Below are 17,884 nucleotides of genomic sequence, written 5' to 3' on the forward strand. Positions count from 1 at the left end.
CTTTAAGACAGGTACCATTCAGATAAGAAAACTGAAGTTAACTGAGTCCAAAGCAACACCTGTAAAAAATGTGTGGGCAGAGGAAACAGCCTGGCTTGAGAGGCCACCAGGGCAGCAGCTAGGTCACAGGTAGCCATCAGGGATGCTGCTCCAGCAGCACAGGACCCTGCTGCAGGCTCCATGTGAACAGGGCTTGCTTGTGCTCTATTGAGCAACACAAGATAGGGCCAACTAGTGACAATATTAAGAAGAAAATAAAAACCCAAAAATATCAAGAAAGGGTAACCAGCTGGGAGTAGTGGTGCATGCTTGTAATCCCAGCATGCGGGAGGCTGAGACAGGAGGATCTCAGTTCACGGACAGCCTCAGCTACTTAGGCCCTCTGCAACTTAGTGAGACCCTGTTTCAAAATAAAGAATAAAAATTAGGGCAGGAAATGTAGCTCAAAGGTTGAATGCCCCTGGGTTCCACCCCCAGGCCCACAAAAATAATAATAATAATAAGAATAAGAATAAGAATAAGAAGAATAAGAATAAGAATAATATAATAATAATAATAAATAAACAAATAAAAAACGAATGAAAAATAGGGCTGTAGTTAGGAAGTAGAATGCCCAAGGTTCAACCCACAAAAAAAAAAAAAAAAAAGGTAACCATTTCTCTCAGCAACTGCTGGTTTTCACACTACTTCTCTTCATGTCACTGTCTTGGAAAGCAAAGAGTAGTTATACTTCATAAGTAATAAAGAAAGATTTAGTTCCGGGAAGATGGCGATGGAGAAAAGCGGGGCTTACGAGCCCCACTAACAACCAATCTCTATTACCACAAAATCAGCGCCTTTCATAGCCAGAAAACACCATCAGCAGAGAAACAAAAAATGTAAATACAAGGGACAGAGAAAAAGAGGGCTGGAAAAACAAGACACCAGATAGAAACCAGACCACAGTGCTGCGGCCGGAGCCGCAGTGTGGAGCGATCTTCCCTTGCAGCACCAGGCCCCAGAGAGGAGGGGGACTCAAACGGAGCTCAGAGCCACAGAGATATGCCGACCTCACGCCCGAGGACACAGCAGTAGCACCTTACTGCCGGCGGCAGTGGCGAATTCACTGGACGACACCAGACCAACGCACTCAACAGCACACCAGGCTCCAGAGAGGAGCGGCAGAGAGCAAGCCGAGGTGAGCTGCTGCGGAACAGCCGGGTGGAATTTGGCAATTTTTCGGCGCAGGGAGCGTCTAAAGCTCCCAGGGGCTGGGCTCAGCACACCCTGCAGGGACTCAGAGTGGAGCTCAAAAACAGAGAAGAAATACGCCAAGCCTCACGGCTGAGGGCGTGACAGTGGTGCCATATTGCCACCGGCGGCAGCAGCAGCGAATTTACCGAGTCCACTACAGCTCCATCAGCGCACTCAACAACTGTGAGTCAGATTGAGACCCCTAGAGGAGAAATCCCTGTAATGCACTCCCAGGGACTTGACCCAGTGGGGGAGTGGCGGTGGCAGAGATATCACACCATAGGAGACCACCCAACCTGGCACCCCCCATGGTCAGCCTCGATTGACTCCCTGGGTCTGAGACTTTGCGATATAACCCAGTAAAGGAGTAGTGGGGACTGAGATACCACAGACTCGAGATCCAGAGCATCTTAAGTGAAGTCGTAGTGACCCAGATAAAAACTCAGAGAAGGCACAAACTTCCGAAATCATGGGAAAGACGAATAACAATGGAGCAATGAATGCCCACAACCCCACAACTTCAGAACCTGATAAAACAGAAACTCAGAGATTCCTAGAAGATCAAATCAGGAAAATAACTGTAGAAATAATAGAGGTGTTTCGAAAAGAACTCAGAGAGAGCCAAAAAGAGATAAAGGATGCAATTAATGAAGTAAAGGAGTCAATTCAAAGCACGAACAACCGATTAGACCACATGGAGAACAGAATCTTGCTCCTAGAAGATGATCACTCCAAAAATGAACGCATAATTTCTAATTTAGAAAAAAAAATCAGACAGCAGAAATCTGACACTGAAGAAATATGGGCCCATTTTAAGAGAGCTAACCTAAGAATAATTTGAATAAAGGAGGGAAAAGAAGGTGAAACCAAAGGGATCAACAATCTCTTCAAGGAAGTAATAGCAGAAAATTTTCCAAACATAGAGCAAGAGGTCGATACACAGGTCCAGGAAGCTTATAGAACCCCTTTTAGACAGGATCTGAGAAGAGGATCCCCACGCCACATAATTGTCAAAATGACCAATGTGGAACCCAAGCAGAGAATCTTGAAGGCAACAAAAACAAAGGGCCAAGTGACATTCAGAGGCAAACCAATTAGAATCACTCCAGACTTCCCAAACCAAGTCATGAGAGTCAGAAGGGCTTGGAGTAACATATTCCAAGCTCTGAAAGAAAACAACTTCCAGCCAAAAATTTCCTACCCAGCAAAACTTTCTATCAAATTGGATGGGGAAATAAGAAGCTTCCATGACAAACAGAAGCTTCCATGACAAACTGAAGGAATTTATGTCTTCAAAACCAGTGCTAGAGAAAATACTCAAAGAGATTAACTACAAAGAAATAGGTAACACACACCAGAACCAGAGAAACAAGATTTTCCATCCAACAGACAACTAAGATTGGTTATCTTTGGAGATTCATTATTTATGTTAGTCTTTTACCTATTTCTAAATTGTATTGTTTGCTTTTATTGTTGCTATTTTTTGGATTTCTAGTTGGAATATTAATATACCTTCATATATAGCATTTGGAAATATTTTATCCCATTCTATCAGTAACTTTTAATTCTGTTTACATTGTCTTTGGCTATACAAAATTTTTTTTTTTAGGGAGTTTGTTTACCTTTCTGTTTCCTGTGCCATTGAAATCATATCCAAGAAATCACTGCCAATTTCAATGTTGTGAGGTTTTATGACCCAGATTTTCTTCTAAAAGTTTATAGTCTTAAGATTTATATTTAGGTCTTTTATCTATTTTGAGTTAATGTTTGTATATGGTGTTAGGTAAGGGTCCAATTTTATTCTTTTTCATGTAATTATTATTTCTCAACAATATTTAGTTGAAAGATTATTATTTCCTCCACCAAATGTTCTTGGAATCCTTGTCAAAAATAACTTGACAATATATGGAAGAATTTAGCTCTAGGCTTTAATTTAACTCCAATGGTTTATATATCTGCCTTTAGAACAGTACTATACTGTTTCAATTATTGTAGCTTTATAAGGCTTGAAATCAGAAAATATACATCTTCTAGCTTTGTTCTTTTTCCAGATTGTTTTGGGTATCTAAAGTCCATATTCCATATTAGGATAGATTTTTTCTGAAAAATAAATAAATAAATGTATGATAGTTTCACCTAAAAAAAAATATTCTCTGGTAAGAAAGAAAGCAAAAAGAAATATTGAAATGATATCTTTAAGTCATCAAAAGCTTGGTATCAGACAAATTAAACTGTTATGTGAGATTATCATTGTTAATTTTGGATAAATTGCTATAATACTAGATGTCAACCACTAAGCCAAGCATGGGAAGGAGGGATGGGGAGGGAATGGGGTGGGGATCGGGTAGGGGCTAACTGGGCGATGTGTGCATATATGTCTACAAAAGTTTTTTTTTTTTTTATCCCTTTATGATGTATGAATACAGTGCACCAATAAAAAAATTTTAAAAAAAGATTTAAAATTTGGGAAACTTTTGTTGGGCATAGACGTAATTGTGCAAATAGGATAGATTACGTTAAAATGAGAGTGTGGTATAATTAGAAGTACAGAGCTAAAGGATATTTGAATTAAATAGTATAAGTGGGTTCAACCCCCAGGAACAAAAAGAAAAACAAAAAAATTAATAGAATTACCACATCGTCCAGCACTTCTACTTCTGGGTAGAAATCCAAAAGAATTGAGAGCAGGAACTCTGAGAGATAGTTGTGTACCCATGCTCAGAGCAGCATAACTCACAATAGCCAAAAGGCAGAAGCAACCCAAGTGTCCCTCAAAGACAATGGAGAAAAGCGAAATGGTGTATATGGTGTATGAAGGATTATCCAGCCTATAAAGGGAAAGTGACATCTATTACAATATGGATGAACCTTGAGGATATTATGCTAACTAAAATAAACCAGTCAAAAAAAGACAACTGCTGTGTTAACACCACTTATATATCTAATCTGGCTGTGGTGGTGCACACCTGTAATACCAGTACTTGGGAGGCTGAAACAGGAGGTAGCAGGTTTGAGGCCAGCCTCAGAAAAATAGTGAGCCTCTCAGCAACTGCTTAGTAAGATCCCATTTCAAAATTTAAAAATTTTTGAAAGGGCTGGGATATAGCTGTGGAAAAGAATGACCCTGGGTTCCATTTCTTATACAAAAAAAAAAAAAAAAAGATATCTAAAGCAATGAAACTCATACAGACGAAGCAGCATGGTGGTTGCCAGGGGCTGAGGGGAAGGAGCAATTGGAAGTTACTTGTTTAAAGGGTACAAAGCTCAGTTTCACAAGATGAAGAAGATTTGGAGATGTGGTGGTGATGCATCTTAATAAGAAGCCAGAGTATCAAAAATCAGTCAACGCTAACATTAAGTCAGACTAACAGCAATATCTGTGTAGAGGTAGAATATGTCCACAAAATCTAGTCCAACCTATGTGCAACACTTCCTAAAACCAAATGCCTCTTAGGAAGTATTCAGAACCCCACAGGACTAAAGCTGGGCATGGTGGTACCCTTGAAATCCCAGCACTTGGGAGGCTGAGACAGGAGGAGTGCACAGGTTCAAAGCCAGCCTCAGCTACTGAGTGAGGCTCTCGGCAACTTAGTGGGACCCTGTTTCCAAATGAAGTATAAAATAGGTCTGAGAGTATAGCCCGGAGGTAGAAAAGCCCCTGGGTTCCACTCCCCAGTACTACAAAAAAAAAAAGAACCCCACAGGACTGGAGCTGTGGCAATGCTTAGTCACAACTCTTTCGAGGACACCAAGATGGCATTCAAATTCTCAGCAATAAGCCGGGCATGGTGACGCACGCTTGTAATCCCAGCATTCAGGAGACTGAGACCGGAGGACCGTGGTTCGCAGACAGCCTCAACTACTTAGTAAGACCCGGTTTCAAAATAAAGAATAAAAAATAGGGCAGAGGGTGTAGCTTGAAGGTGAATGCTCCTAGGTTCCATCCCCAGGCCTTCAAAAAAATAAAAATAAAAAAGCATTCTAAGCATAAAAAGGGAAGAACTCCAATCCTACAAGAGGCAATGTGGGCACTCCACACGGCTCTTGGCAGCCAGCCCCAACCGCCAGCACCTGATGGCTGACCTTGGGGACTTCAACTTACCAGTATCATACCACCTGCTCCATCACAGACATACTGTGGGTGGTGACATCTGCCTGTGCGTCTGGGTCTCCCGCAAACCTTCCTCCTCTCCCACAGCCTCCTGCCGCCGTGAAATCACCACTTAGGAATCTGCCTGTGTATCTGGGGAGGAGCTGGATGGCACAAGCCATTCACTCTATGCACAGCTGACTACTCATTCATTCAGTAAAAAGTTACTGAATACTTATCTCTCTCTATTCTAGGCATTACAAGTACAACAGTGCATTTGACTCATGGAGATTATATTCTGCTCTTGAGACCCACAGCCACGGTAAAAGCAACTTTGAACACCTGCTTAGGATGTTTACAACAAGTCCCCACAGAACCCTCAGAAATAGCCAGAGGTACCCAGGAAGCATGGTGGCCCACACCTATAATCCCACTACTTGGGAGGCCGAGACAGGACTGCAGGTTGGAGGCTCATCCCAGCAACTTAGGGAGACCCTCAGCAACTTAGCAAAACCCTGTTTCAAAACAAAAAATAAAAAGGACTGGGGGTGTAGCTCAGGGGTAGAATGCCCTGGATTCCATCTCCTCTACCAGAGAAAGAAAGAAGTATCAGGAGGTTCCAGTGTTCTGGCTCTGAGTCTGGTTTTCCAGTCTCCTGCTGCTACTGTTAACATTGCACAACTCACCAGTGCTTGTCAAGAAGCATCAGGAAGCAGTTGGTGATTGTTTAGGTTTGTTTTTTTATTTTCCAGAAGAAAGAGCTGTATTTGCACTGAGAGTTGGGGAAAGAGAGTAAGACCAGAGATAGCTTACAGAAATAAGGTGCAGAGACTGATTCCAAAATGGCAGCCTGAGCTTATCAACCACAGGGACTCTTTCCTCCAGCAGCCCGGCCAGCAAAGCCATCAGTAAATGGCCTGCTGGGAGATGTGTGCACCACAGAATCACCCAAGTGTGCCACTACTACAGAAAAGGTACGGGTTTTGTTCTGTCATTAACTTTCCAAAAAACCTCCCAGACACAAGTATTACATAATTAAAAAGAATAAGAATCATCAGCATATTTTATAGCCCTTAAGTCTGAATTTAGCATTTAACTCAGAAGTCTCCTCATCTCCAAAACTTAGCTCCCCCGTTAAACTCTTCAGCTCTAAGATCTACCTAAGCAGCAAGAAGACAGCCTTTGCTAGCCTGTGGCAATCCTCCTCCCATGTAACTTAGTCTGTCAGGGCAAAATGGCAGGGGAGCTCTCTTTCTCCAGTACAACAGGCAGCTCACACAGCAGCTCAAGCTTGACAGAACAGCAGAACTGGTGAAACTCGAGGGAGGGCTCAGGCCTGGGCTCTGTCAATGGCTGCTGGAAAAGGAGGAATACTTACCAGGCTATGGGATTTGTGCAATGTTTTCCAAGATTTCTTCAATTTTATCCACATTTTCTTTTTTACTTATTTATTTTAGTGTGTGTGTGTGTGTGTGTGTGTGTGTGTGTGTGAGAGAGAGAGCCCTTTGTTTTTTTTTTTTTTTTTTTTTTTGGTGGTACTGGGGTTTCTGGAAGCCCTTCTACCTCCAGGATACACTCCCAGACCTATTTTTACATTTTTATTTGGAAACAGGGTCTCCTAAGCCAGTGCACGCAGCTGGCTTTGAAACTGCACCATCCTCCTGTCTCTGTTTCCCAAGCGCGGGGATTACAATCATGCACCACCACACCCGGCTTTTTTTTTTGTTGTTGTTCTTTATTTTGAAACCGGGTCTCACTGAGTTGCAGAGGGCCACACTAAGTAGCTGAGGCTATCCATGAACCGGGATCCTCTGGTCTCAGCCTCCCGAATGTTGAGATTAAAAGTGTGTGCCACCACGCCTGGCTTTATTCTCTTATTTTGAAACAGGGCCTCACTAAGTTGCTTAGGCTGGCCATGAACCTGCCATCCTCCTGTCTCAGCCTCCCAAGTACTAGGACTGCAAGTGTGCAATAACATGCCTGACTCACATCTTCTCATTTACCATCTCTCTTGGGCCTACCACACTAGGAGCCAGGGCACACACAGGGGGCAAGCCAGAGCAGGTGGTGGGTATAGAGGAAGACAAACGGATCAGAGGGTTTCCTGGAGACCCTGGCTGTAGCACAGGATGAGGAAGACCACATAGGAGGAAAACTGGATTCCTCTGGAAGTTCTGGTAAGTGGTAAGAGGCCTGGTGAACAGGCAGTGCAGGAGCAATATTGGAACCTCAAGAGCACCAATGTGGCACTGGCTAGCTGGCACTGGATATACAGCCTATCTACCTCTGGCTCTAGTTATTGTTTTAACTACTTTGTAAGGGAAGAAAAATGCTCAGAAAAGTTAAATGTCTTGCTCAAAGTGTGAGGGCAATGACCTTGTCTACTAATTGTATCATCATGCAAATATGATACCGCATATAGTGGTTGTACTTGCACAACACTGCTCCCCTGGAGAACTAGTGCACCCCCTACAAAGTGACATGGAAGCTGGGCATCATAGCACACACTTGTAATCCCAGTACTTGGGAAGTTGAAACAGGAGGACACCAAGTTCAAGGCCAACCTCAGCACCTTAGTGAGACCCTGTTTCAGAATAAAAAAAGAAAAAGGGCTGGGGTATGGCTCAGAGGTAGAATACTTCTGAGTTCAATTCCCAGTACCAATAAAAAATAGCCATATGGCATTGGAAGATGGGCCACCGATCACAGCATCCTATCACCCTGCCCTACTCATTTGTTCTACTGCTAGGTCTGGGGCCAAAGCTGGGCCCACCCTGGTCAGCCAGGCCAAGCTACCATGACTAGGCCTCATGTGGACACATGACCCTATCCAGGCCAATCAGAATCCCTCCCTGAGATTCTGCCTGGACTGATTGGCTAGAGCTCCTTTCTTCTCTGGCCTTGGGCTGTGAGCATAATCCAGCACCATAGAAAAGACCTAAAAAAATTCAGGGGGTCAACTGCCCCTTTTGTCTGAAGATTTTGAATTATGGGAATATGTTATTTAACAACAGGAATATGTTCTGAGAAATACATCATTAGGAAATTTTACTGTTGTGCAACATCAGTGTATACTTACACAAAATAGGATATCTACACCAGTACCAGATGATATACTTTATTGGACCACCATTATGTATGTGATCTGTCATTAGCTAAAACATCATTATGCAGCACACAACTTACTATAAACAGTCAATAGATTTCTGTCTAAGATAGTTTGAGCTAATTTTGTCACTTGCCATAAAGGTACCCTGAACTAATACACAGAGAGAAACAAAACTTACTCTTCACTTAGAAACTTTGTATCAAAACTTCTTATCAAAACTTGTCAAAAATACTGCCACTTCCTTCAAAAATATTATCTACAAAAAAAAAAAAAATCCAGGTGAGATGGCACACACCTGTAATCCCAGTACTTGGGAAACTGAGACAGGAGGATCACAGGTTTAAGACCTGTACAAGGCAACCTTAGTGAATCCCTGTTTCAAAGTTTCAAAAAATAAAATAAAAGCTGGCGTGGGGGCACACACTTGTAATTCCAGTACTTGGGAGGCTGAGACAGGAGGACTGCAGGTTTAAGACCACCCTTAGCAACTTAGTGAGACCCTGTTTCAAAATAAAAATAAACCAGGCGTGGTGGCACACACTTGTAATCCCAGCATTTGGGAGGCTGAGGACAGAAGGATCGCGGTTTGTGGACAGCCTTAGCTACTTAGTGAGGCCCTTTGCAACTCAGTGAGACTCTGTTTTAAAATAAAGAATTTAAAAAAAAATAGAAGCCTCAGCTACTTAGTGAGGCCCTCTGCAACTCAGTGAGACCGTTTCAAAATAAAGAACAACAAAAATAAAAGGGCTGGGGTGTAGCTCAAATGTAGAATGCCCCTGGGTTCCATCCCCAGTACCGCAAAAAAAAAAAAAAAAAAAAAAAAAAAAAAAAAAAGCCAGGTGTGATGGCACACGTGTGTAATCCCAGCATCTGGGAGTCTGAGACAGGGATTGTGGTTTGTGGCCAGCCTCAGCTACTTAGTGAGGCCCTTTGCAACTCAATGAGACCCTGTCTCAAAATAAAGAATAAAAAATGGGACTGGGGGCACAGCTCGGAGGGAGAATACCCCTGGGTTCCATCCCCAGTACAGAAAAATAAAATTGGGCGTGGTGGGGCACGCTTGTAATCCCCTCGCTTGGGAGACTGAAACAGGAGGATCTTGCAGGTTCGAAGCCAGCCTCAACTGGTTTAAAAGAACCTGTTTCCAAATAAAATATAAAATAGGTCTGGGAGTGTAGCCCGGAGGTAGAAGGCCCCTGAGTTCCATTCCCAGTACCATCAAAAATAAATAAATAAATAAATAAATAAATAAATAAATAAATAAATAAATATTGGGCTGGGGGTGTAGCTCAGAGGTAGAACACCCCGTACCATAAATTAACAAGTTAATTAATTGATTAATTAATTAAATAGGACTGAGGATGCAGCTCAGGGACAGAATACCTCTAGGCTCAATCCCCAGTGCCAAGAAAAGAAAAACCACAATGTCTGGAGCTTTCAACTTGTGTCTCTTCCCTGATGAAAAGGAGGCTAGTCCCCACAGAGAGGAAGGAGAACACAAAGGGTCAAGGTAACCTCTACTGAATAATAAATAATCCACACCTAACCACCTGCAGCCAACTGCACATCAGTCCTGTTGAAAGAGCCTGGCAATTATTCCTTTAAAAAGAAGCCAGGGCTGGGCGTGGTGGCGCACATTTGTAATCCCCAAGGTTGGGAGGCAGAGACAGGAGGATCGCAGCACAGGTTCAAAGCCAGCCTCAGCTACTTAGTGAGGCTCTCAGCAACATAGCAAGACCCTGTTTCCACATACAATATAAAATAGGTCTGGGTGTGTAGCCCCTTAGAAAGCCCCTGGGTTCCATCCCCGGTACCACAAAAAGAAATAAAAAATAAAAAAAGAAGAAGAAAGTCTTCCATCATTAACTTCTACAACACCACATTTCCAAGCAATATCCAAACACCTCACTCAGCCCAGCAGCACGGCCCCTCAGGTTAGTTTTGCATCCCCATCTCCCTTCCATCCACAGGCATTGTGGGTTCCCTGCTCTATTCTGACTAATCTGTGATTTCCACAGCCACGTTGGCTGCCCAGAGCACATCCTTCCTTTCCCTCTGTGGGCTCCCAGCTCCCCTCCATACCCAGCCAAGTACTAGTTCCTCTAAAAAGCCTTCCTCACCTTCTCCAGCAGATACTGTGGTCTCCATTCTCTTAAGCTTGGAGAAAGCAGGTCAGCCACTCACTAAGTAACTACAGAGGAGGGAAGTGGAGCGGAGAGGGAGGACAGGGAGGGACAAGAAGAAAGCATTCAGCTCTGAGCTTGCAGGTGGAGAAGTCTAGTAGGCAATCACAGCGCCTGCCACGTCTGCCTCCCAAGAGAGTCCTGGCATAAAGTAATTTGGGGAGGCCTCCACATTTAGATGCAATTAGAGCCACTAGGGATAGATGAAAGTATTTGGGGAAAGTATGTACTGCAGTTTTAAAAAGAGGCGCAATCCTGCTTGTGTATCCGAATCACTCAATAGGCCCATCGTATGCTACTGCTCTCCAAAGTATCCCATTCCCCCAGCAAGAGGGCGAGCTGAAGGCTGGAATTACACCTACACACCCCTTCCTGTCTGTATCCCAGCCCGGGCTGCCAAGCACAGGACCAGCATCCATCCCCAACATGTCTGCCCTCCGGGGTCTGAAACAAACAGCAAAGTATCTGTAGCCCCACCCTGCAGATGAAGACAGTGAGGCTCACCACAGAGGCAGGGGTCGACATCTTCAAGGGATAAAACCTTGATTTTAGAACTGCATCAAAGAGAAAAAAAAAAAACTTCCTGGGTTCCCGGTGTTCAAACTGGATTCACCAGATCCTGATGCAACTAGAAAAAACCCCCGAACCATTCAGAAGAGGATAAATAGGAAAGTCAAGAACAAAGCTGCATGCCTGTAACTCCAGTCCTTGGGAGGCTGTGACAGAAGGATCACAAGTTTGAGGCCAGCTTCCACAACTTAGCAAGCCACTGTTTCTAAATAAAAAAAGGCCTGGGATCTGGACACGGTGGTGCAGGCCTATAATACTAGTACTTGTGAGGCTGAGACAGAAGGATTCCAGGTTTGAGGCTAGCTAGCCTCAGCAACTTAGCAGGACCCTGTTTTCATGGTTAGCCTCAGCTACTAGTGAGGCCCTCTGCAACTTAATGAGACCCTCTTTCCAAATAAACAATTTTTTTAAAGGGCTAGAGATGTAGCTCAGAGGTAAGATGCCCCTGAGTTCAATCCCCAATACTGCCACACACAAACAAAAAAAAAAAAGAAGAAAGCAGAGCTGGAAGTATAGCTCAGAGGTAGAATGCCCCTGGGTCCCATCCCCAATAACACACACACACACACACACACACACACACACACACACACACACACACGGGCTCCCTGGCTCAAAGAAATAAGAAAGGTTGGACACCACTGCACAGTAATCCATTCTTCACAAAGACCCAACTCTCCACTGTTTAGACCCAAACAATGTCATCCCTTTTCTCAAAAGGCTCCAGGTTGTTGGTATTGGGGGTTGAACCCAAGGGCATTCATTCTACCTCCAAGCTACGACCCCAGCCCTTTTTATTTTTTATCTTGAAACAGGGTCTTGCTAATCACAGTGGGTCTTACTAAATTGTTGGGACTGGCCTTGAAACTGTCAACCTCTTGTCCCAATCTCCCAAGTACTGCGATTAAAAAAAAAGTGCACCACCACACCCAGTTTTCCAGGTGGCATGCCACACCAAATGCTATCCTAATTTTCTCCCAAAGTATTAAGTAAAACGAATTTAACTTCCTCTTGCAAATTAAGGATTTCAAGACCCTCTTTGAAGCCACAGAACTCTACATTGTAGGAACCGGGGGTCTGAAATCACTTGCCCCAGGGGATAAAATCCAAACCCTATTCTATCCTTTTCTTGAGGTCAAGACTAGCTCCCAGAACTCTGGCCTGAGGCCCCACCTTCTCCACCAGACAGGGAAAAGGTGTAACCTAATTAATGGCAATTCATCCATTAATTTATCTGGTGGGAAGATTAAAGCTGACACTGACTCACACACATCCCAGCTCTGACTACCATGCCTCTTTGCAAAGACTTATTGAAATAGATCTTTGACAAACTTCCTCCTTCAGAAATAGATAAAGCAAGCCGGGCGTGGTGGCTCATGCTTGTAATCCCAGCATTCCGGAGGCTGAGACCAGAGGATCGCGGTTCGCGGACAGCCTCAGCTACTTAGTGAGGCCCTCTGCAACTCAGTGAGACCCGGTTTCAAAATAAAGAATAAAAAATAGGGCAGGGGGTGTAGCTCGGAGGTAGAATGCCCCTGAGTTCCATCCCCAGACCCGAAAAAAAAAAAAAGAAGAAGAAGAAATAGATAAAGCAATTAAAACAAAAACAAAGAAAAAAATTACCCTGATGAGACACCCCCCCCATTCTTATCATCATAGCCACATCTGACAGAACCCACCTTTTATTGGGCATGGAACTCACTGGTCTTCTACCTCCAAGCTACACTTCCAGACCTGTTTTATATTTTATTTGGAAACAGGGTCTCACTAAGTTGCTCTGAGCCTCACTAAGCTGCTAGAGGCTCCTATCTCAACCTCCCAAGTACTGGGATTACAAGTGTGCGCCATTACACCCGGCTCTCTTTTTTTTCCCCCCCAGTACTGGAAATGGATGGAACCCAGGGGCATTCTACTTTGGAACAATACTCCCAGTCCTATTTTTTTTTATTTATTTTTTTTTTTTTTGCAGTACTGGGGATGGAACCCAGGGATATTCTACCTCTAAACTACACCCCCCCCCAGCCCTATTTTTTTATTCTTTATTTTGAAACAGGGTCTCACGGAGTTGCAAGGGACCTCACTGAGTAGCTGATGCTGTCTTCAAACAGTGATCCTCCTGTCTTAGCCTCCCGAATGGCTTTATTTTTTTTTTTTTTTTTTTTTTTTTTTGCGGGTCTGGGGTTGGAACCCAGGGGCATTTGACCTCCAACCCACACACTCTACCCTATTTTTATTCTTTCTTTATTTTGAAATAGGGTCTCACTAGGTTGCAGAGGGCCTCACTAAGTAGCTGAGGCTGTCCGTGAACCGCAATCCTCCTCTCTCAGCCTCCCGAATGCTGGGATTACAAGCGTGCGCTACCACGCCCGGCTTATTCTTTATTTTTGAAATAATCTCAGTGAGTTGCAAAGGTTCTCACCAAATAGCTGACAACAGCACCTTCTTAGCAACTTTCAAAGCACTCTCCCAGGGAAGAAGTGGGTCTGTCCAGAAATTGATACAGTGATAACTGCAGAAATGGGGGACAAAAATGCAAGCTTGAGAGAGAGAGACTCAAAAGAATTGGAAGTCCAAAGTGAAGACAGCAGAGGCCAGGATGAAATGCTCCGCTATGAGGCCCTCAGTTTCCTTGAGCTATAAAAAGTGCGGTGGAGATGGTCCATGCAGATGAGGGCTATTACCAGGAACACCTTATAAAATCACTCCCTTAATAAGAGAGGCTTTTAACAGCCACATAAATGGATCTCTTCAGCCTTTGCCCTACACGTTGCTAAGGGCAGTTTTCAGCCCTCTCAGCTCACTTTTTTTTTTCTTTTGTATAAGCATCTTCATTTATTTTACTGTATGTTTCAGTGCACTCAGGACCTAGAAAAGATGTACTTGCTGTTCCCTGGCTCTGAATGTGTTAAACTAAACAATGGATCATAATTCAAAACTTCTGGCGCCCAATACTTTCTGAGCATTTTAACCATTCCAAGCAGTTCTCTCTGGAAAAGCAGAAATAAGAAGTCTTATGGCAGTAACGATGATTAAAGTTGATAATGCAGAGTACCTGCCACAACGGTAGGTACTCAATAAATGCTAGTTCTCCCCCTTCCTCAGTGCTATGCATTTTTCCTTGTCTAAAAGATTGGCATTGCCAGACTTGGTGATGCATACCCATAATCCCAGCTACTTAGGGGACTGAGGCAGGAGGGTCACAAGTTGGAAGCCAGCCTGGGCAACTTAGGGAGGCACTGTCTCAAAATAAAAAGGGCCGGAGATGTAGCTCAGAGGCAGAGCACCTCTAGATTTAATCCCTCATAGGACACACACACACATACACACACACACACACACACACAAAATAAAAATAAAAATAAAAGGGTGGCATCCATATTTCCCAACCCAGCAAGGGCAAGCATACCACTAGACACAAACTCCCAGTAGCAGTCCTCCCCTACATGCACACTTACAGTCAATCACCTCCAGGAGCAAGAACACAGGGTTTCCAAAGGCAGCACCCAAGGGAACAAGCCACCAACCTTCCTCCTCAGGCAACTCAGTACTCTCAGGGAAGGAACTGAGCCCCAGTAACCACTACTAGGATTTTCCCATGGTGCAATGCAACTTCCCCAACTTTTCCCGGCCCACAGTTTCCAAAGAAACCTAGGCAGGCATTGTGCAGAATCAACCACAAGTCGAGTGAGCTAAGAGACTGAGTTAAGGCAGAAGGAAAAGAGCTGGCTCAGAATGTGAGAAGGAGGCGCCGGTGGTCCTGAAAGTGGGTGGCAGCGACCAAAAGGCAGCGGTGCGGCCCTGACCCGGGCTCCCTTCTCCTAGACTGAATCACTGCTCAAAGGCTAGCTCGGGCTCCCAAAGGGCTGGGGATGGTGAGGGGTCTTAGAAAAGCCACTGACCCCTATCCTCCCGGCGACCTCCCCAAGCCCCGCCTGGACCCCGCGGCTGGAACCGGCGGCCTCAGGAGGACCCCGCAGCCGGGGCACCCGGGCGGAGAGAACTCTGGTGGGGTGAATAGTCCCCGGAGGCCGGCGGCGGGCCTGGAAGAGGCGGCGAGACTACGGGGTCCGGGCATCGGCCTCCCCCAGACCGACTGCCGGAGGGCGGGGCGCCGCGGGTCGGCGGGGTCGGCGCTCACCTGCGCCCTCGGCGGGCGGCGGCGGCCCGGCGACGCCGTTCAGGTAGAGAATGGGCAGCAGGTGAGGCTGCGTCTTCTCCAGCGCCGCGCGCAGGTCCTGGAAGTGGTCGCGCTCCTTGGCCAGCAGCAGCTTGAGCAGCAGCTCCGCCTTGGCGCCCCCCGCCGCCTCGTCCAGCCGCCGCCGCTCGCCGGGGCTGAGCGCGCCCGCGGCCTCCAGCAGCCCGAGCACGGCTTCCACCTCCGTCATGGCCTGGGCCAGGCTCTGCTGGCACTGCGCGAGCAGCTCGCGGCGCGGCGGCTCCATGGCGGCGGCCGCCCGGCTCCGGAGGGCGCCGAGCGCCGCAGCCTAGCGCGCCGCGAGCCGCCGGGCGGCGGGGGCCATGCCGGCCCGAGGCGAGGCTCAGCCGCGGCCGCCTCCCGGGCGCCCGAGCGCGGCCATGTTGGCTGCGGCGGCGGCGGGACTGGAAGAGGAGGAGGAGGAGACGGAGGAGGAGAAGGAGGAGGCGGAGGTGGGGACGGCGCCCGGCGCGCCCCGAGGCCCGGCTGCAGCGCGGCCCCCGCCCCGCCGCGCTCCCCGCCCCCGCCGCCGCGGGCGCCGAGGGACGGGCGGGGAGAGGGGCCGACGCCCCCGGCCCCGGCGCCGAGCTAGGCCGGGCGCGCGGCCAGCCCCGAGCTGCTAGACACCCCTTCGTAGGAATCCGGCCCCCAGCCCCGGGTCTCCTTTTCTGAGAACTCGAAAATAAAGCCCGGACACAGTCGGGGAAGGGGGCGTTGGGCTTGGACATCGCCAGTTTAAGACCGCTCCCTAAACGGTGAGGTTTCTCCATTCCAAGAAGCTATTCTAGGGGGAATTTCTCAAGAAAATTCCCCCGCCGGAGATCGGTTACTAGGATTTTCCACCACATCCACGTCTGAACCCAGGTGGTCCCAGAGTCTCAAGGGTTTGGGATGCCGGGAGAAGGGATGGGGTGTTGCTAGATGAGGAAGAGTGGTCAGGGTTGGCCTGGGATCACTGATCTTTTTGATAAGAGCGGTGTTCCTTCTTGTTGTCACTCCCAGATACAGCTGGTGTCAGGAGGAGACAAATCCGCGAGCTACCTTACTTCCCTGTCATCCCAAGGGGATCAACAATCTGCCCCAAAACTATGAACTCCTCTGCCTTTCATTACAACCCTCACAAAGCACCTGCCCCGCCCTGACCCAGGAGATCCTTCAGGGTTGGAATCCCAAGGGATTGATCCTGGTGACCCCACAGACCACTCACCACCCCGCCTTAGAGTGGAACCCTAGGGCCGCATTGAATGTCTGCTCAAAACTACTGAATCGTATTTACAAGTGGGTGGGGGAATTTGATGGGAGAAGTCACATTTGTTTAATGGAAGCAATCTCTTTATATGGAGGTTAGAACAAGAGTACAAGAATTTACACCTCAGCTTTACACTCCCCCTAAATAGCTGTGTAATGTGGGAGGGAATCACTCTTGTCCATCTGTCTTCTCTGGAGAAGAGGGGCAAGGAAAGTATTAGATCAGGGATTCTAAACCTTGAACTTGACCAAGTCCAGGGCGGAAGGGTCAATGAAGCTTTTGGAATTATCTCAACTATTTCATTAACACTTGTGTATTTTTCTATAAGACCCATAGTTTTATCAGGGTTTTTTTTTTTTTTTTTTTTTCCTACTGGGATTGAACCCAAGGCCTTTCTACCTCTGAGTTATACTTCCAGCCCTTTATCTTTTTCACTTTTAGTACGTGGGGGCGGGGGGGGGGGGTACTGGGGATTGGATCTCAGAGGCATTCTACCTCCAAGCCATACCCTATATTTTATTCTTTATTTTGAAACAGGGTCTCATTAAGTTGCAGAGGGCCTCACTAAGTAGCTGAGGCTGCCTGCAAACCTGTGATCTCCTGTCTCAGCCTCCCAAGTACTAGAATTACAAGTATGTGCCACCACACCTGGTTTTATGTTTTACTTCTGAAACAGGGTCTTGCTAAATTACTGAAGGTCTCACTAAGTTGTTGAGGCTGGCCTTGAACCTGTGATGCTCTTGTCTTAGCCTCCCAAGTACTGGGATTATAGGCGTGTGCCACCTTGCCATCAAATTCCTTAATGCTACCAGGACCTAACGTGGACTCACTAATATGGTGGAACTATTTAAAGATACCTCCCTGCTCCAGTAGTCTGGACTTCTATGGCTGAACAAGGTTTGAGGGACTAGAAGGCAGGCTGTCACACACAATGCCAGAGTTCTGCACAGGCTCCTTGGCTCTTCCTTCCCTCTCCTTCTGGCCACCTCTTCCCTTAGAGCAACCACACACCTAAATCATCCTCAATGTATCCACCTGTCAGGATACATCTGGGAACCCCACCCTCCACCCCCCTGAACTGGGGATCAAACCCAGAGGCAGTCTGCCTCTGAGCTACACCCTCAGCCCTATTTTTTATTCTTTATTTTGAAACAGTCTTACTAAGTATTAGCTGAGACTGTCCAAGAACCGTGATCCTCCTGTCTCAGCCTCCCAAACGCTGGGATTACAACCCAGCACCACCAGGCCCGGCAGA

The 17,884-nt window shown here is 46.3% G+C and overlaps 1 protein-coding gene across 1 annotated transcript in view; it reads right to left on the reverse strand.

Moving 5' to 3' along the window:
• The window catches only part of DLG5 (discs large MAGUK scaffold protein 5), a gene marked incomplete at both ends in the record, with an annotated part of 127,586 nt that extends 111,959 nt beyond the window's left edge, over positions 1–15,627 (reverse strand). The window contains one exon of the mRNA XM_080694782.1: positions 15,324–15,627. Within this exon, the coding sequence (XP_080550908.1) occupies positions 15,324–15,627 (304 nt within the window). The remainder of the gene's footprint in view (positions 1–15,323) is intronic.
• Between the last annotated feature and the right edge of the window lie 2,257 nt (positions 15,628–17,884).

The sequence above is a fragment of the Muscardinus avellanarius genome, assembly GCF_963383645.1.
Source record: "Muscardinus avellanarius genome assembly, chromosome: 4".
In the NCBI taxonomy this organism is placed as follows: Eukaryota; Metazoa; Chordata; class Mammalia; order Rodentia; family Gliridae; genus Muscardinus; species Muscardinus avellanarius.